This window comes from Myxine glutinosa, chromosome 12 (assembly GCF_964187855.1).
Source record: "Myxine glutinosa chromosome 12, kmMyxGlut1.1, whole genome shotgun sequence".
Lineage (NCBI taxonomy): Eukaryota > Metazoa > Chordata > Myxini > Myxiniformes > Myxinidae > Myxine > Myxine glutinosa.
The window spans coordinates 45,865,104-45,884,314 of NC_136272.1; the positions used below are offsets into that span (position 1 = coordinate 45,865,104).

The following is a 19,211-nucleotide window of genomic DNA, read 5'->3' on the forward strand; positions in this document are numbered from 1 at the left end:
TGTGTATGTATAAATGTGTGTATGTATGTGTGTGTGTAAATGTGTGTGTGTGTGTGTGTAAATGTGTGTATATGTATGTGTATATGTGTATGCATGTGTGTCGGTGTACGTGTGTGTGTGTACGTGTGTGTGTGTGTGTGTGTGTGTGTGTGTGTGTGTGTGTGTGTGTGTGTGTGTGTGTGTGTGTGTGACCCACTCTCCCCCATGTGATTCCCACGGGTGACCCCACAAGTTATAAATATTCAGGGCCGTGACAACAGAGACGTTCAGAGAGACATATCTTACAGCGAAGATATATTTGAGCTGATTTATCCCTGACATTGTGAAACGAGCGATAAGAACGACGTTCCTCATCCTGGGAACCCTTAACTGGTGCAGGAGATGGTGGTTCCTCAAATTCTCCCGATTTACGTATCAAAGGGGCTTTGCTGGAATCGACTTTGACTTCTCCTTTCAGGATGTCATTAAGTTCCTGTATATGGAATGCCGATATTTCCACCTCTGAATCGTTGTCGTCATCACTGGTGATTCTTTCAATTGGAATTTTCTCACGATCTTTCCTCAACATGTTGCCATGTTTGTTTTCCTGCAGATAAAGGAATAAAATAATTTGGTGGTTGAAGCCTCATCCAAACAGTCTCGGTAGATGAGCATTTGATGAAATTAAGTACAGAAATCAAGAATAAAAAAAAACAAAAAAAACTAAAGACCAACCTTCAAAAAAAGCACCAGAAAAAGGAGCGGGAAATCGCAGTAATCGGAGTATATTTCACAAAAAATTGGGAAATCGGAGTATTATTGAAAGTAAAGACAAAATGTATTTGTTCAAACCATTGGTTACTTGTTGGGCAATCCCATCTGTACCCAGGGCTCATGTTGCTGCAAACACAGATTCAAATCATTTCTATACAATAGCTGCGAATGTGCTGATGGTCATCTCTTGAGAGCGCATCTCAGACCTCTGCTGATTTTGAGGAACCACCCTGATCCAAAATCAAAACAATCTAAGACTGAGCGGTCCTGCGGACCATCGAGTAGGACTGTATCGGGTTTCAGAGCAATTGGTGGGTAAAAAGGGACGAGTCGGGATACACAAGTGTGGGGGAGGGGAGGTGGGGCAGGGGGAGAGGTAACCTCCAATCCACCCCCCCTCCCATCCCTTCCCCCCACCCCAACCTCATATCCCCCAAGAGAGCCGCCATAATCCTACGACTGCTTAATACATGAAGCAGTCGACTCTTTGCCCCTTCCCACTGTCCTTCAGCACGCTGCTGCTGTCTCCACTCCCTTCTGTGGTCTCAGAGGCTTCATCGAGACTCTGTCTTTTTCCAACAAGGATTTTCAACTTTGAGACTTGGTTCGTGGGCGGCTAATTGCAGGTTCAGCCATTTGCCGGAACTCAGGTCCGAAGGGCGTAGAAGCCGGCACCGCACATGTGCGTTGATGGAGCGAGACCGGTTGGGCTGAAGTTGGGCTTCAAGGAGACTTTTTAATCTCCCTCTATATGCTTGGTTGTCGACATGGATGGATTGAAAGCCGACAAAGGCATCAACTCATCGCCATCCCCTTGTTGCTATCCTCCAGTCCTACCTGCACGAGCATACCATTGTGGTGCTCTGAGACCATATTGTACCTCAAGTCCCCAACTGCCCTTTTTGCTTCTCGTTTGATTCCGATATTTTGGTGCCAATAGCAGTTTTGTTTTCTTTAACACAGGTTTGATTATGTGCTATATATATTTATATATAAATTAATGACGCGGTTGGGATTAAAATCAAATGAATCCATTTTGAGTTCTCCAACTTTTAATGAGCAAACAAACAACTGCTCGACGTTTTGATCAGCAACACGGAGAAACGTGGATCCCACAGACCTTTCTCAAAAGTTAAGCAATGAATCATGTTGTTTAGTTTTCATCAATTTATTTGAATTATGCGACGTTTTGTTTGGTTCAAGGGGTGATTTAACGGTTGTTTTGATGGAACATCCCAAGATGTGGTTTCAGTTGGTTCAACGGTTTTGATGTACGGTTTAAATTTGAATGTGTTACATATTTATGTGAATGTATGTGAATTACCATTCAGGTCTTTGCTTATCCGTGTGTAGTATATTAAGTTGTTGTGTAGTTGTTGTGGTTGGAGGGTCAGGAGCCCTTCTGAGGGAGTGGCCGGAAACGGAAGTGACCGGAAACGGAAGAGGAAAAGACACGAGGAAAAAAGGACGAGTATTATTCTTCCTCGCCCCGCTCCGACAAAAGGTGGGATCGACCTTGCGCTGCGTGGAAAAGCGGCGTTCCGAAGCCTGTCTGGCGAGAGGAATTACCGGGACGTGTACCTGCCCGGTGGAGACGTCAAGTTGACGTGGGGCCGTGCATCGACCCCGCGTCTGGCATCGTTCGCGGCACCGTCCAAACAGACGCATGCGGGTCGCACGTTGGGGCCTAACGCGCCTTGCAAGCGGCGTGGGGTTTGGCTTGCTCTACCGTATCCGCTTCGCGTGGCCACGAGGGGCTGCAGCCACGGTGCCTGGTACGATACCTGCCCGGTGGAAACACGTCCACCCGGGGTTCGTTCAACCGCCCGAGTGCGGCGACGGCGACCATCATCTTGGTCAGGAGGGGCCCAGAGACATTGTGCGGGACCGAGACCAAAAGGGTGTCGTGAGTACTCACCGGGACACACATGTATAAGATGGCCATCTTAATCATAGGGAATTGATTGTGAATTGGGAATTGGTGATGATTGTGTATTGTTGATTGCTCGGGGAAAATCTCCGTGGTTGTGTCATTGAAATTGTATGGTATCATTACCATTGGAAATATATCCTTGAACATCAGTTGTCTCCTGGGTGAAATTCATATGGATTGCGTGGCGAAAGCGCATATATAATACAGCTTGCTGGCGGAGTTCCTCTCACGGTCCGGGGGTCACCGAGACCAGGTATTCACCGAGGGGACCACGTAACAGAATTGGGGGCTCGTCCAAATTACGATTTGCGGTTTTGCAATTGGGTCTACGTCCGGGATTTAAAATTGTATAAAATAATAAAATAATAATTTTTTATTAATTAAAATTTATTAATTAATTATTAATTGGTAAATTTTTTTGAGAAATTGGGGTAAAGTCTTGGGTGAAGGTTAACAGGTGTTAACGATAGGCACCATGGCGTTTGTGGCACAGAACTTTGGGGTAACCCCGAGTGAGGCACAGTTCCGAGCGTTGCTAAAGTCGGACCTCTTGAAATTGGCCAAACATTTTAACTTGGAGGTCCGAACTAATTTGAGGAAGGCAGAGTTGCAGGCCACGGTGATACAATCTATGGTGGGATTAGGAACATGGGACGAGTTAGCCTGGGAGTGGCTACCCGAAGAACCAGAAGACGTTGAGCTCCGGAAACTGGAGTTGCAATTACGGAGCCAGGAACGGATTAAAGAAGAAGAAAGGAAAGCAGAAAAGGAAAGAGCAGAAGAAGAAAGGAAAGCAGAAAAGGAAAGAGCAGAAGAAGAAAGGAAAGCAGAAAAGGAAAGAGCAGAAGAAGAAAGGAAAGCAGAAAAGGAAAGAGCAGAAGAAGAAAGGAAAGCAGAAAAGGAAAGAGCAGAAGAAGAAAGGAAAGCAGAAGAGAGGAGGGAAGAGAAACAAGCGGAGGAAAGGAGAGTGGAACGAGAACTCCAGGAAAGGTTAGAAGGGAGAAAAGCAGAGGAGAGGAGAGCTGCAAGGGACCTCGAAGCAGAGGAGAGAAAAGCGGAAAGGGAATTAAAGGAACGTGACATGGAGCTTCAGCAAGAAATCAAATTCAAGGAGCTGGAGTTAATGAGAGAACGGGGAGAGGCACCACCCTTGCTGACGGGGTCGACACCTAACCAGAAAACCTGGGATGTGGGCAGACATGTGAGGCTGGTTCCACCGTTCAGTGAAAAGGAAGTCGCGAAATTTTTCCCACACTTTGAAAAAGTGGCTCGACAATTAAACTGGCCGGAGGAGGCCTGGACCATACTCGTGCAAAGTGTGCTGGTGGGGAAAGCTCAGGAAATTTATTCGGCGCTACCAATGGACCAATGTGCAGATTATGAGGTACTGAAGAAGCACATCCTCAAGGCCTATGAGTTGGTTCCGGAAGCTTACAGGCAAAAATTCAGGAATGCCAGGAAGAGGGAGAGTGAGACCCATGTGGAGTTTGCCAGAGTGAAAGAAAACATGTTTGATCGGTGGTGTGAGTCAAAAGGAGTCGGGAAAGACTTCGAAACATTGCGGGACTTGATCCTGGTGGAGGAATTCCAGCAGTGTGTCCACGAGGACATCAAAGTGTACCTGCAGGAAAAGAAGGTACCAAAGTTGTGGGACGCAGCCACCATGGCAGATGATTATGCCTTAACCCACCGAATAGGGGTCCACGAACCTAACTCCTCGCCTAGATCTCCGCAGGGGAGGTGGGGAACAGCAGGTGCGGAGAACGACAATACATGGCGGCGGCCTCGAGAGGATTATGGGGACAACGCGGATACCCCACCTGTTCGAAGTCAGAGGGCTGCGGGCCCAAGACAAACTTATTTTTCAGGGGGCCCGAGGCAGACCACGAGTTTTTCCTCCGGGCCTACTTGCGCGTTTTGCAAGAAACCTGGACACTTGATGTCCAGTTGTTACCTCATGAAAAGGGACAACCCAGAGCGGAGTCCGACTATTACAACTCCGAATGCGATGGCTAGCGTAAGAAATCGCCATCAAAAGGGTTACCAACCATTTATTTCAGAGGGGTTTGTGTCACTGGATGGAGCCTCGACTAACCGGAGACCGGTTAGGATATTGAGGGACACAGGGGCCCATCAATCTTTAATGCTTGAAGGCATTTTGCCATGGTCCGAGGAGACGGCAACGGGGGATAGTGTTCGTTTACAGGGGATCGGAGGCGGTGTTAGTGCTCCCCTTCATGTCCTCCATTTGGAGTCCGATTTGGTGTCAGGACCGGTCACCGTCGGTTTACAAGCCACACTTCCTGTAGAGGGTGTATCTGTGGTTATCGGGAATGATTTGGCCGGGGGTCAGGTTTATGGTAACCTGAGGGTTGGTAAAGAGCCCAGCAGGGAAAATAACACCACACCAGCTCGGGATGGCGACAAAAGTGCCAAGTTATTTGTAGGGGGACTGAACTTCAAAACAGAGGAAGAAGTTCTGACCTCTGTCTTCAACAGATATGGGCCGCTGGTGGAAGTGCGGGTGGTAAGAGACTGGGAAACGCAACAGTCAAGAGGGTTCGGCTTTGTCACGTTTGCCAGCACAAAAGACGCCAGAGAGGCAGAGAAGAATTGGAATGGCAAGGATTTGGAGGGTCGGACGATAACAGTAGGGAAGGCATTTCGTAGGCGTCGAGAGGTCTACAGGAGAGGACAACTGGGCGGTAGTTTTGGTGGTGGCCGCAATCAATATTATTATGGAGGCTCCCTGAGTTACGGCAGCTCCCGAAGGAAGGATTGTCAAAGTAGTGGCCGAGAAGGAGACCGCTATTCATGGGACTACAGGGACAAGCGGTCCCACCATAATTATTAGGGAAGTTCTGAGAAGTTGAAGCACTGAATGCGGCGGAGCCGCCGAGCCAAGATTCCTACACGGATTAACCGTGAACTCCCGTTCCTCAAGGCGCCCCTGTAGAGAACTTTCCTGCACGGACTAACCGTGAACTTCACGTTCCTAAAGGCATCCATGTAGTGAATACTCGGCTTGGCCTCCCGGAAAAAGTGCTATCGAGTTGCTTAACTTTGGATCTTTGATCAACCCCTTAACCTTCATTCACAAGAAACTGACGGTCAAAGTCAGAGGGTCATGAGATGGAGTTTGATTTAGCAGGGACAATGTCGTTGCTGGTGCTTAGTCCAGAGGGAGTAATCTGGAGGGGTTGTGGGGAAATTTTGGTTGCTTTATTTTTAAGTGATAACTGTGCCCGGGGGGAACTGATAATGTGGGGGGGTTGAGTTATCTGGTTTGTTTCTCCAAATTGGCCGGCAAAGAAAGTTTTCGCTGGGTTCAAACTGTCTTTCTTGAAGGGGGGGAGTGTTACATATTTATGTGAATGTATGTGAATTACCATTCAGGTCTTTGCTTATCCGTGTGTAGTATATTAAGTTGTTGTGTAGTTGTTGTGGTTGGAGGGTCAGGAGCCCTTCTGAGGGAGTGGCCGGAAACGGAAGTGACCGGAAACGGAAGAGGAAAAGACACGAGGAAAAAAGGACGAGTATTATTCTTCCTCGCCCCGCTCCGACAAAAGGTGGGATCGACCTTGCGCTGCGTGGAAAAGCGGCGTTCCGAAGCCTGTCTGGCGAGAGGAATTACCGGGACGTGTACCTGCCCGGTGGAGACGTCAAGTTGACGTGGGGCCGTGCATCGACCCCGCGTCTGGCATCGTTCGCGGCACCGTCCAAACAGACGCGTGCGGGTCGCACGTTGGGGCCTAACGCGCCTTGCAAGCGGCGTGGGGTTTGGCTTGCTCTACCGTATCCGCTTCGCGTGGCCACGAGGGGCTGCAGCCACGGTGCCTGGTACGATACCTGCCCGGTGGAAACACGTCCACCCGGGGTTCGTTCAACCGCCCGAGTGCGGCGACGGCGACCATCATCTTGGTCAGGAGGGGCCCAGAGACATTGTGCGGGACCGAGACCAAAAGGGTGTCGTGAGTACTCACCGGGACACACATGTATAAGATGGCCATCTTAATCATAGGGAATTGATTGTGAATTGGGAATTGGTGATGATTGTGTATTGTTGATTGCTCGGGGAAAATCTCCGTGGTTGTGTCATTGAAATTGTATGGTATCATTACCATTGGAAATATATCCTTGAACATCAGTTGTCTCCTGGGTGAAATTCATATGGATTGCGTGGCGAAAGCGCATATATAATACAGCTTGCTGGCGGAGTTCCTCTCACGGTCCGGGGGTCACCGAGACCAGGTATTCACCGAGGGGACCACGTAACAAATGGCTCGAGTTGTTCCAGAATGGCATTGATTGGTGGTTCGGTGTCCCCACCCCCCTTTTTCCCTTATATAAGGGAGGGTATAGACCGATCCGATAAGGACGATCGGGCCCTCGATCCCTCGCCGATAGGCGGCGCTCTTGCGGCTACTGGGGGGCGTCCCGATCCAAACTTAACTCCAGCTGTCTGCGCCAGCACAACTATCATCGCGATCGTACATGAAAAGTGTCCGTGATAATCATTCTCAAGTGTTTCTCTATACGTGTGGAGCGGTCGTGGACACCTGGCACCTGAAGGCACACGATACAAATCCCGTTTTCGGCGATGTCGCCGGGCACCGTAGGTGCACGGCCATGCCGCCCTGAAGGCACCTGGGGATACCCGGTTTCCACTTCCACCTGCACCAAACCTATTTTGTTAGCAACCGCATACCCTATGCTATGCCATACCGAGCCACCTTCCGCCTTAGCCCCGAGTTTCTCGACCACTACGATAACGACTTTTCTGACCGACCCGACTAGGTGCCCGTCCCTTCATCGACTCCTCCATATGGCCAGGTCTTGGCGGCCGTACCACAGCCGCCCCGCATGGATTCTTCCCTCAGAGTCCACCTCCGCCCGGGCCGCCACACTGGCCCCTCAACGGTCGTATAGCTCGGTGGACCGGTCGTATCGTCCACGATTCCATCTTCTCCGATGAATCTGACAAACAAATATATTTTGTATCGATGTTCTTTCGGCAAAGTGAACTGAGTCCGGTAACTGCATGTAATCTGAACGCTGGAGAGCAAGCCGAATGAAGCGGGAGCCTCACAACCATGGCGGCGTCTATAGAGGGCGCCCGTCCATTGAACCCTCCGTCTGATTGGTCTATAGAGTTGTTTGGCTTTACTCTTGAGAAAGGTCAGTGGATGCACGTTTGCCCGTGTTGCTGATCGAAACGTCGAGCAGTTTGTTTGCTCATTAAAGGTCAGAGAACTAAAAATAGATGCATTTGATATATATATATGTATATGTGTGTGTGTGTGTTCAATGGGAAGAGTACCCATCCCAAGTTATGGGAAAAGCAAAATTATCCTCCTCCTCTCTCTCCCTCCAGTTCTCCCCTCCTCCTCACTCCTCCTGCCCCACTCCCCTGTCCATCCTCCAACCACCCACTCCTCTCTCCCCCCCACTCCACTGTCCCATCACCACTCCCCTGTCCCTTCACCACTCCCCTCTAACAACACTCCCTTCTCCCCCACTGTCTCTGCCATTCCGCTGTCTCCCCCACTCCTCTACCTCCCCCACATCTCTCTCCACATTACTCCCCTCTCTCCACCCTGTCTGTGCCACTCACCTGTCTCCCCCACTTCTCTCCCTCTCCCTGCTGTCTCTCCCCCACTCCCCTCTCCCCCCCCCCCTATCCCCTTGTCCCTTCTACACAATTCCTCTCCATGCCTCACTCTCTCTCTTCCAGCTCCCTGTCCCTCCTCTCTCCCCCACTACCCTCCCCCCCCAAACTTCCTTGTCCCTTTACCACTCACCTTTCTCCACCACACCCCCCCATCTCCCCCACTCCTCTCCCTCACTCGTCACTCCTCTCCGTCTCTCTCACTCCTGTCTCCCTCACTCCTGTCTCCCTCACTCCCGTCTCCCTCACTCCCGTCTCCCTCACTCCCGTCTCCCTCACTCCCGTCTCCCTCACTCCCGTCTCCCTCACTCCCGTCTCCCTCACTCCCGTCTCCCTCACTCCCGTCTCCCTCACTCCCGTCTCCCTCACTCCGCTTCCTCTCTCACTCCTGTCTCCATCACTCCGCTCCCTCTCTCACTCCTGTCTCCCTCACTCCGCTTCTTTCTTCTGTTCTTAGCTACCCCACTCCGCTCCCCTGTCTGTCTCACAAATTTATTTGAAGTAAACCATTATTTGTAACAAACGTTTTCCCACCTTCTGCCTTCCCGTGCGAGCAACCTCCAGTCTAGGTTTTATTTGAATCATTTTTGGGGATTCTAAATGGTTAATTAAATGCAGTGTAGCGGCTACCGCTGGGTTTACACAATCGCCTTGCACCTACCAAGGACGCGGAGCGATCACCATGCCGGGCTCGTCCAGGACGCCCGGGCAGGCCCGCTCTCAACTTGCCAGGCCTCGTCCGGGACGCCCGGGCATGCCCGGGCACGCCCGGCCATGCCCGGGCACGCCCGGCCATGTCCGCTCTCGACTTGCCAGGCCGCGTCCGGGACGCCCAGGCAAGCCCTCCCTCGACTTGCCAGGCCGCGTCCAGGACGCCCGGCCACGCCCCCTCTCGCCTTTCCCGGGAAAACGCTCCGGGATAATGTGTATATATATTGCTGCCCGATAAACGGGCTTTTTAGAGTACCCGAGTTGTTTTGTTTCAATAAAGAAACTCGGACGAATTCCAGCTTTTTGTCGCGTCCATTCTTCCGATTACGTGGGAGCACAGCTCCGACAGCAGTATATAAAAACCACAAAAAAAAACGCAGTCCTACAGCAGTATATATATCACTATAATCTGTTGAACACAATGGGAATTCGGAGATGGTTTGGTCATTCGCGGAGGTCTAATAACTGCGTCTCAGAGGGTCTGTGTTAGCCCTACCTCAAAATTGACAGTATCAGAAGGTAAAGATGCCAACGTAACATGATGATAACTCAAATTAGCTTTGTTACCAACGATGTACACATGAGTGCAGCTACAAGTATATGACAAATATTGTGCTTTCAACTTTAGTTTATAAGTTCCAGATCCACCGCTCAACGTTTATATTCGACTTCGAATCATAAATTAATAATCTTGGCGTTCCCAACCCCTCATCATCGAGAATAAATTTCAAATGGAAAAACTCAAAAAAAGGACAAAAAATACTGAGAAGGATGTCGGCCTACATTCAGGGAGGGAGTATCTGACGACACTTCGCTCATTATAAATTATGGAATATGGATATTAGAAAGCATGAATGAACTTTCATACAATTTACAAGGATATCTGTAACTAATGGAAAGATGAATGTGTTTTATGGGATTGAACTCGAGGAATCATGAACAATGCCTCAGGTGAGAACACCAGGGTGGTTAATCCAAAATTTAAATCTTCACCACAGTCACCACATTATTTCATAGTTTCGAGATTGTTTAAAATGTTTCTAAAATCTTGTTTCTCACCTGCATAGTTGTTGCACTTTTCCGCTTCTTTCTGAAATCATTCCCGTCTCGGTAGCCTCTGTAACCACCTTGGATGGTGACGAACGCCTCTTCCTTGGCAGGATCAACCAGGAAGTGACTATTCATCCCACTTCTGTCACGCCCGTGAGAGGACACCACATCGTCATAACGTGGAGATGTTTTCTTGGTGTTTTTCAAAGTTGTATCATATGATGTGGTGCTACCATCATGACCCAAACGAGGTCGAATAAGTTTACTCAGCTGCACTTTGTGCTGGTTCTCAATAGCTGAGTCTCGATCATATTTGGGACTTAAACGTGGACTGCGAGAGCTCTGCCGGCTGGAACGTCCCTGAGAGCTGCGAGAACTTGATCGAGAGGAATCCACGTGGTTTGCAGCTTTGCAATCCACTGGTTCGTCCTGAAAAGTAACGATGCCGTGTTCATCGCGGCTTTTCATCGGATGTTTCCTCGTTTGGTATCCACGGTAGTTTGCCTGTGGAGAAAAGGGCAAATTAAAATGATGGGAGGAGCTTCATCAAATCAGTCACAGTGGATGAGGATTTGGATTATCATCAGTTAGACAAACACACTCTCTTTTAGATTCTCACACAGTGGGCTATTTCTCGAACACATTCTTTTCTTGGCTTTATTATTTATCGTTCTGCGAAAGTCAAGAGCTCAATAAGGCACAGTCCGCCAACTGTCCTTTTCATGGCACAATCACAGATAATGCACCTTCCCGTTGCAGTTTCTCTTGCACGCATGTACCACACGCATGCCAATCACACACCCCGCACCTCCAAGCTCACACACCCTAGATACCTCAGTATTTCCCCTTCAACCCCTTCCTTTAGCATTTGGGTCGCGAAGGCACGACGGCTCCCACCCGGTAAGATAAAGAGGCCGATAATGCTCATTCTTCTTCTTTCTTCTGTTCTTATCTCCCTCCCGGTAAGATAAGGAGGTCTTGTGTATAGCCGGTACGTAAGACAACGGTTAAGTTCTGCATCTTGTCCATTTTACTTTGCTGTATAAATTGCTGCACTCTCTAATAATTATTGTGATTGCAGCTTGTACATTTTGATTTACATTCTATGGTTTACATTCATCTTGATTGCCTATTTGAGCATTAAAGTCCTTCAGTTACCTGCATGAATGATCCTGCATTTCACATTTTACATCATTGGTTCTGTTTGTAAATAATAAACCCCATTCCTCTTGAACTTCATTTCCAATCTGGCCGTGTTTGTCTTTTCCTTCATTGATTCAGCATTGTTCACACATAGGTTGGTCTGGGAGATTATAATTCCCCGATTAATTGGCTCGTATCCAAGTTCGATATGCACCAGCGGTAATCTCGGCTGGCCTAAAAAAATCTAATTAAGATAAGATTGGTGCATAACCGAGGGCACGTCCCCCGATTGGAAAGCCAAAATAACACAGGTAAACTGTTGTCAGGCGGAGTATCCTGGGGTAACTTGTCAGACCAATTGGCATTCGTGGTTGCCGAGCAACCCACCCTGACACAAAGTTATTCGTGATCGGTGGCCTCAAGCCCAGTAAGTCCAGAGGGAACCAAGGATCCCCCTCATAGTAGAACCGAAACCCGTGGCCGTAACACTATCATTCAATTGAAATAAAATAAAGATTTTAAAGGTTGCATAAAAAAATCCAGGAATTTACAGCCGTTGATGTCACAGCATGTTATTTTACACTTTACATATGTCTTTGTGCCGGTTGTGTGTGTCCTTTATGACGTCCTTAAAAACAGTAGGTTTCCTGTTTGGAATGATTTTAAAATTTGTCTCAGTGACTGACGAGCAGACAGAGTAAAAATGATCTCACTCCTCTCTGCGCATGTGTGATCAGACAAATTCCGAGCCAAAGTACTGCTAATCTACAGGTTTGTTTTCCGATTCATCATCTAAATATAACATTCCTTTTAGATTAAGTTGTTCCTCGATCATAAACTAACGTTTGTAGACAGGTCAGACATTGCACCAATTGCTAAACTCCACATGGTTTGCTTTGCGTGCATGCTGTAAATATTGGAAGTCTTGAGTATATCTTATGTATAAAGCCGAGTTAGTGTCTGTGGGTCATAAGTGCCGCCCATTCTACAGGCCACGCCTCTCCCACAGCGTCATAAGCAGCACCGCCCATTGGACATGCACCACCATTCTGGTCGATTGGCAGAGATCTGATGACCTATAGACCTCTGGTGTGCATTTGAAGCATCTTCTGTCATTAAATAATAAAGTGGGTGGGTGTACATGTGCATATTTGGAGAGACGAATGTTTCCTGAGAATAATAAGGTTTGTGGCGTATTTTTGGAGTTTCAGGTTTTGAGTTTAATAATGTTTAAAATTTCCCGTGCTTTGAGGCCGAACAAAACGAAACCTTTTCGGACTATCCCACAATTTAGTCTTGCGATACAATTTTTTTGGGGTATCACTTTTGATTGTCCCTGGCATCGTTTCAGACTCGACTAAAATAAATCCCAAGAAACAGAAACTCAGCCAAAATTACACGTTTCTAGACAAAAAAATTCATTTTAAATAACTAAATATTAAATAGATTTGTGGCTTTCAGACTGGGGATTGCTTATTCGGAATGTCCATTTGACGTATGTTTGCATTTTCAGAGGTACCTTGAGGTGTTCTGAATGAAATTGTGAGAAATCTGGGGAAATAATGAACGTTTTAAAAAAAATATGGGGAAACATGAACAAGTCCTTGCTGCTGCTTCGTGGATTGCATGCATACTATATAGGACCTCTATGAAAGCTCTTCCCAGCCATTGGGAAAGGAGGGGGAAAGAGGTGGGAAGGGGAGAGGTGAGTGGAGGGTTGGGAGTAAGGAGGGGGGGGGGGGGGAGGAGGAGTTAAAGCTGGCTGGGGGGATGTGGGGGGGGGGGGGGGGGAGAGGGTTAGGAAATAGTGGGGGGTTACGTCTCAACTACTCGGAAACCTCTTGTAATACTATATTAATAATAATTGATTAATATCGATTTGTATATTGTAATTATAGTATTACAAAAGGTTTCCAAGTCGTTGCAATGTAGTATATAGGACCCCTTTGAAATTTGTGGGAGCGGGAGGCAGAGTAGGGGGAGAGGAGAAGGTGTGTGTGGGGATTTAGAGGGAGAGGGAAGGAGGGGATTACTGAGGTATTGGTCACATTTTACATTATGTGGAATGTCCACTGTCACTGACATCGTTTAAGATTGGGATGGAAGGAAGGGGGAGAGTGGAGGAAGAGAGAGGGTGGTGGAGAGAGAGAGTTGGAGATGTTGGGTGGGGAAGAGAGAGAGGAGGGAGGAGAGGGGAGCGAAGATAGTAGGGTGGAGGGGAACACGGGAAGAGGGGATGGAAGGAGGGTTACCTTTGTGCTGGCTCAAATATAAATTACAAGGATATCTGTAAATAATGGTGAGATGAATGTTTTATGGGATTGAAGTGGAGGAATCATGAACAATGACTCAAGTGAGAACACCAGGGTGGTTAATCCAAAATTTATATCTTCAGCACTTCAGATTATTTCATAGTTTAGAGATTGTTTAAAATGTTTCTAAAATCTTGTTTCTCACCTGGATAGTTGTTGCACTTTGCCGCTTCTTTCTGAAATCATTCCTGGCTCGGTACCCTCTGTAACCTGCTTGGATGGTGACGACCGCCTTTTCCTTGGCAGGGTCAACCAGGAAGTGACCATTCGTCCCACTTCTGTCAAGTCCATGGAAAAACACCACATCATAATAACGTGCAGATGTTGTCTTGGTGGTTTTCAAACTTGTATCACGTGATGTGGTGCCACCGTCATGACCCAATCGAGGTCGAATAAGTTTACCCAGCTGCACTCGGCGTTGGTGCTCAAGAGCCGAGTCTCGATCATATTTGGGACTTAAACATGGAGTGCGAGAGCTCGGCTTGCTGGAATATCCCTGAGAGCTCCGAGAACTTGATTGGGAGGAATCCACGTGGTTTGTGACTTTGTAATCCGCTGGTTCGTCCTGAAAAGTAACAAATCCGTGTTCATCGCGGCGTTTCTTCAGATGCTTCCTCGCTTGGTATCCACGGAAGTTTGCCTGCAGAGAAAAGAACAAATTAAAATTATTGGAAAAGCTTCATCAAACCAGTCACAGTGGATGAGGATTTGGATTTACATCAGTTAGAGATGGTTATCAATTAATGGTTAAATTAATATATTTTTCACCAATTCACAGCAGATCGTTCTACAATCAGGTGACAGACAGGCATTGTGGGTCTATTTCTCAACAATCTAAACTTTATACAAGTGATCTGATTTCAGGGGTTATTTTCATTTGAAAAGTTGAGCGATGACAAAGAAGAGCACAAAGACAAATATGGGAAATAAGAGTAACGTCGGATAGAAATGAGAGATGTCTCTATTATAACCAACAGTGACCTGTTTGGTGTTCCCATCTGAACCCAGGGGTCATGATGCGAGAAACATAGATTCAAACCCATGGAGTGTGTTGGTTTGTTCCTGGTCTCATGATCATCCATATGCTGTAAGTCAGAGAAAGGAACTCTGGTGTGTTCGTATGTCATGTAAGTCTCCTTGGTTGATGGTAGAGCGGGAAATTCCAAATGCAAGTGTTCAGAAATTGTGGAAAAGGACCAAGAGTGATGTACATAGACTCTATGTGAAGACCTCTATGTGGAGGGAGAGAGGTATGTTACTCTTCCTCATGCGATATAATTTGTGGACTGGAGAGATTATCTGGCTGGAAGGATAGCTTCGGAGTACGCACACTCACCTTTGAGCCGTCTCGTCTGGGTTCAGGGGAGAGCTGGGGGAGGAGGGAGGGGTACACGGTATAAAGCAAATGAACACTACTTGGAATTTCAGGAAAGAAGTTTGGGATTGAAAGAGGTGGATTTGGGGTGTTTTAACAGGGGTAGAAAAGATCAAGGTTTTGGATGGGGAAGATAAGAGATGGTGATGAACAGCTGTTTTAAAGACCTGGAGGGAGGAGAAGGATTGAAGAGAGTGTGGGAGTTTGTTCCCAAGGTGGGAGAAAACGATTGAAAGAGTGAAGGTGAGCAGGGAGTCTTGATTTTGGCAGTTTAACCAAAAGAGGGTTGCTGACAGATCTTGTGCGACCCGCAGGAATATTTGGGGGACAGAGCCCAGAGAGAGCTGGGGGAGCAAGGCCGGAGAGGAGTCGATAGAAGACTGAAAGACCACCGCCCTGCCCAGTCGGCGACTGGCTTTGGAGGCCAGCTTGGAAATGTGGTTTTCCCATGAAAGCTCATGGCAGATAGTGAGACCCAAAAGCTTGAGTGACAGAACTTCTTCAAGAGGATTGTTCAGAAAGTAGATGGGAGGGTTGTCTTTTGGGAGAGACAAAGTGAGAGTGTGAGATTTGTCAGGATTGAAAGACATGTTCTACTCGTCTGACCAGTTTTTGATTTTGTCCAGGTCTGCAGAGAGTGAAGAAGCTGCTGCCTGCTGATCTGAGGGCTGGGATGTGGAGCAGCAGAGAGTGGAGACATCAGCAAAGAGATCGAGTGCATTTTCCAGAGAGTCGGAGAGATCATCAATGAAGACCAGAAAGAGCACAGGACCCAGAACACTGCCTTGGGGAACTCCACCCCGAAGAGGAAGGGGAGATGAGAGAATTCCATTCAGGGCCACACTTTGACTGCGACAGGTGAGGAAGTCCGCAAGCCATGCTTGGAGGTTTTCCATGGATACCATATGAGGAGAGTTTGGTGAGCAGGGCGGGGTGGCTTACCGCATCGAAGGAACGTGATATGTTAAGAGAGCCAGCTCTGATTTCCTGTTTGGCATTGTGGACCTCCATCAATTGTTGGGCCAGCAGAAGCATAAGCAGCATGTCCACAGCAGAATGACCTGGTCTGAATCCAAATTGACGATCCGAGATCAAGCCATTGAAGAAGAAGAAGGATTTGATGTCAGAAGCGATGATCGATTCCATGACCTTGCTGATTATTGGGAGCAGGCTGATTGGTCTGTTGTTTCAAGGATCTGTTTTAGCATCTTTTTGTGTAAAGCGGTAATGTTGGCTGATTTACAAGCAGATGGCAGATAACCTTGAGCAAAAGAAAAGGTGAAGAGCACAGAGAGAGTGTGAAATAGAGCAGCAGAGCAGGATTTTAGGGCCCGTGGGCTGATGCCGTCTGGTCCAGTTGCAGAATCAGAGGCGAGGTTTGACAGAAACTTCTCCACCTTGTCAGGAGAGAAGGACACCGAGTCCAGGACCAGATGAGTACGACTGGGTATGGTGGGTACAGAGAGAGATGGGTTTGGGACACAAGATTTTGAGGCAAACACAGAGTTGAGGCATTCGGCTTTTTCACGTGCAGTGTCAGCTGTGTAGCCATTTGAGGTAAGGGAGGGGATGGAGGGGGAACAAATACCAGAAACGGATTTGACCAGACATGACCAGGATTTGGAGGAGGGAGACAGGTTTGAGAGATCAATCTTGAGCGTAAGGATATATTGTTTCCTGGCTCTCCTGAGGAACGGAGATTGCCTTCAGTTGAGTTTGCCTCCCATGAGGCGAAGGCAAGTTGTTTCATGGCAACTGCCTCACCACAAGATTCTGTGTACCATGGATGGGAGGAAGGGTATGACAACTGAAGACGAGAAGGGATAAATCTGTGCATGAGAGAGAGCAGTTTACTTTGGAAGAATTCCCAGGAAGAGTTGATGTCAGAGGCAGTCGAGACGGGAGACCAGTCCAGATGATTGATGGCTTCTTTAAGACCATGCCAGTCGGCCTGAGTGAAATGTCAGACTCGTCAACGCTGAGGAGGCTCTCTGAGAATGGCCAGAGAGATGTCCACTTTAACAAGCAACTGATCAGAAGAACCTATTGGAGCAGAAGAAGAACAGCAGACATTTGCAGGGATGTTTTTCATAACCAAGTCCAGAAGAGAAGATACTCCATTGACTGAGATCCGTGTCGGGAAGTTGACAGACTGTGTCAGTCCCAATGAGTTGCAGAAGTCCTTTGCTGAGGTGCCATGACTGGAGTGAGAGGTACCCACACACAGCCAGCTGGCATGATGACAGTTGACGTCACCACATATGAGGAAGAGAGAGAGATGGGATGAGTGGATAGAAGTTGCTCCATGTTGTCAGACAGGGAGATGCAAATGGAGTCATCACTGTTTGGAGGACGGGACAGAACACATATGAACAAAAGGTGGGAGCGGAGAGAAGGCCGTAGCCAGAGGTACTCCTGGGGGTCGGGTGGAGAGAGGTCAGTGCAAGGAGAGTGAGGAAGAGAGTTTTTGATAAAGATAGCATCCCCACCATCTGGACGAGGCTCAGGTCTATCATATCGGAGGAGGGAGTAACCAGGAAGAGATATTAAGGAATCAGAGACATCTTGAATGAGGAAAGTTTCTGTTAAGCAGATTAAGTCTGGTTTGTCTGAAGCAATCTGCACGGAGAGATTTTTTTATTTTGTATACAAGATCGAGGCTCGTGAAAGAGCCAACATTAATCACACAAAAAGTCAAACCGACACATAAAACACAAAATAAGGGGAGCGGAAGACAAGATGGGGAGAGAGGGGGAAGGACACAAACACAATATTTGATAGCAGGGACATCGAGAGAACCGTGGGAGGGAGAGGGCTTGAGGGAGGTGGGAAATATTAAATTTTGTTTCACTGTCAGACAAGCAGACATAGTAAAAAATTACGTCACTCCTCTGTGTTTGTGCGATTGGGACAAATTCAGAGCCAAAATATTATTTATTGTTTCTTACCTGGATAGTTGTTGCACTTTGCCGTTTCTTTCTGAAGTCATTCCTGTCTCGGTACCCTCTGTAACCTGCTTGGATGGTGACGACCGCCTCTTCCTTGGCAGGATCAACCAGGAAGTGACTATTCGTCCCACTTCTGTCAAGCCCGTGGGAGGAAACCACATCGTCATAACATGGAGATGTTTTCTTGGTGTTTTTCAAAGGTGTATCACATGATGTGGTGCCACCATCATGACCCAATCGAGGTCGAATAAGTTTACCCATCGGCACTCTGCACTGGTTCTCAAAAGCTGAGTCTCGATCATATTTGGGACTTAAACATGGACTGCGAGAGCTCTGCCGGCTGGAACGTCCCTGAGAGCTGCGAGAACTTGATTGAGAGGAATCCACGTGGTTTGCAGCTTTGTAATCCGCTGGTTCGTCCTGTAAAGTAAAAATTCCGTGTTCATCGCGGCGTTTCATTAGATGGTTCCTCGCTTGGTATCCACGGTAGTTTGCCTGTGGAGAAAAGGACAGATTAAAATTATGGGAGAAGCTTCATCAAACCAGTCACAGTGGATGAGGATTTGGATCATCATCAGTTAGAGATAAACACACTCTCTTTTAGATTCTCACACAGTGGGCTATTTCTCGAACATATTATTTTCTTGGCTTTATTATTTATCGTTCTGCGAAAGTCAAGAGCTCTATAAGGCACAGTCCACCAACTGTCATTTTCAAGGCACAATCACAGATAACGCACCTTCCCGTTGCAGTTTCTCTTGCATGCATGCACCACACGCACGACAGTCACACACCCCGCACCTCTATGCTCACACACCCTCGATACCTCAGTATTTCCCCTTCAACCCCTTCCTTTAGCGTCTGGTTCGCGGAGGCACGACGGCTCCCACCCAGAAAGATAAAGAGTCCGATAACGCTCATTCCTCTTCTTTCTTCTGTTCTTACCTCCCTTCTGCGGATGTCCGATTGGGTACCCCGGTCTTGTGTATGGCCGGTACGTAAGGTAACGGTTAAGTTCTGCATCTTGTCCATTTTACTTTGCTGTAGAAATTGCTGCACTCTCTAATAATTATTGTGATTGCAGCTTGTACATTTTGATTTACATTCTATGGTTTACATTCATCTTGATTGCCTATTTGAACATTAAAGGCCTTCAGTTACCTGCCTGAATGATCCCGCATTTCACATTTTACATCATTGGTTCTGTTTGAAAATAATAAACCCCATCCTCTTGAACTTCATTTCCAATCTGTCCGTGTTTGTCTTTTCCTTCATTGATATTCAGCATTGTTCGCACATAGGTTGGTCTGGGAGATTA

General features: G+C 47.6%; 1 protein-coding gene across 1 annotated transcript in view; it reads right to left on the bottom strand.

The window, feature by feature from the left end:
- The window catches only part of LOC137437238 (uncharacterized), a 117,216-nt gene that overhangs the window by 76,237 nt on the left and 21,768 nt on the right, over positions 1-19,211 (bottom strand). The window contains exons 4-6 of the mRNA XM_078766370.1: positions 17,894-18,388; positions 13,716-14,210; positions 10,125-10,619 (exon numbers count right to left, since the gene is read on the bottom strand). Of these exons, the coding sequence (XP_078622496.1) occupies positions 10,125-10,619; positions 13,716-14,210; positions 17,894-18,388 (1,485 nt within the window). The remainder of the gene's footprint in view (positions 1-10,124; positions 10,620-13,715; positions 14,211-17,893; positions 18,389-19,211) is intronic.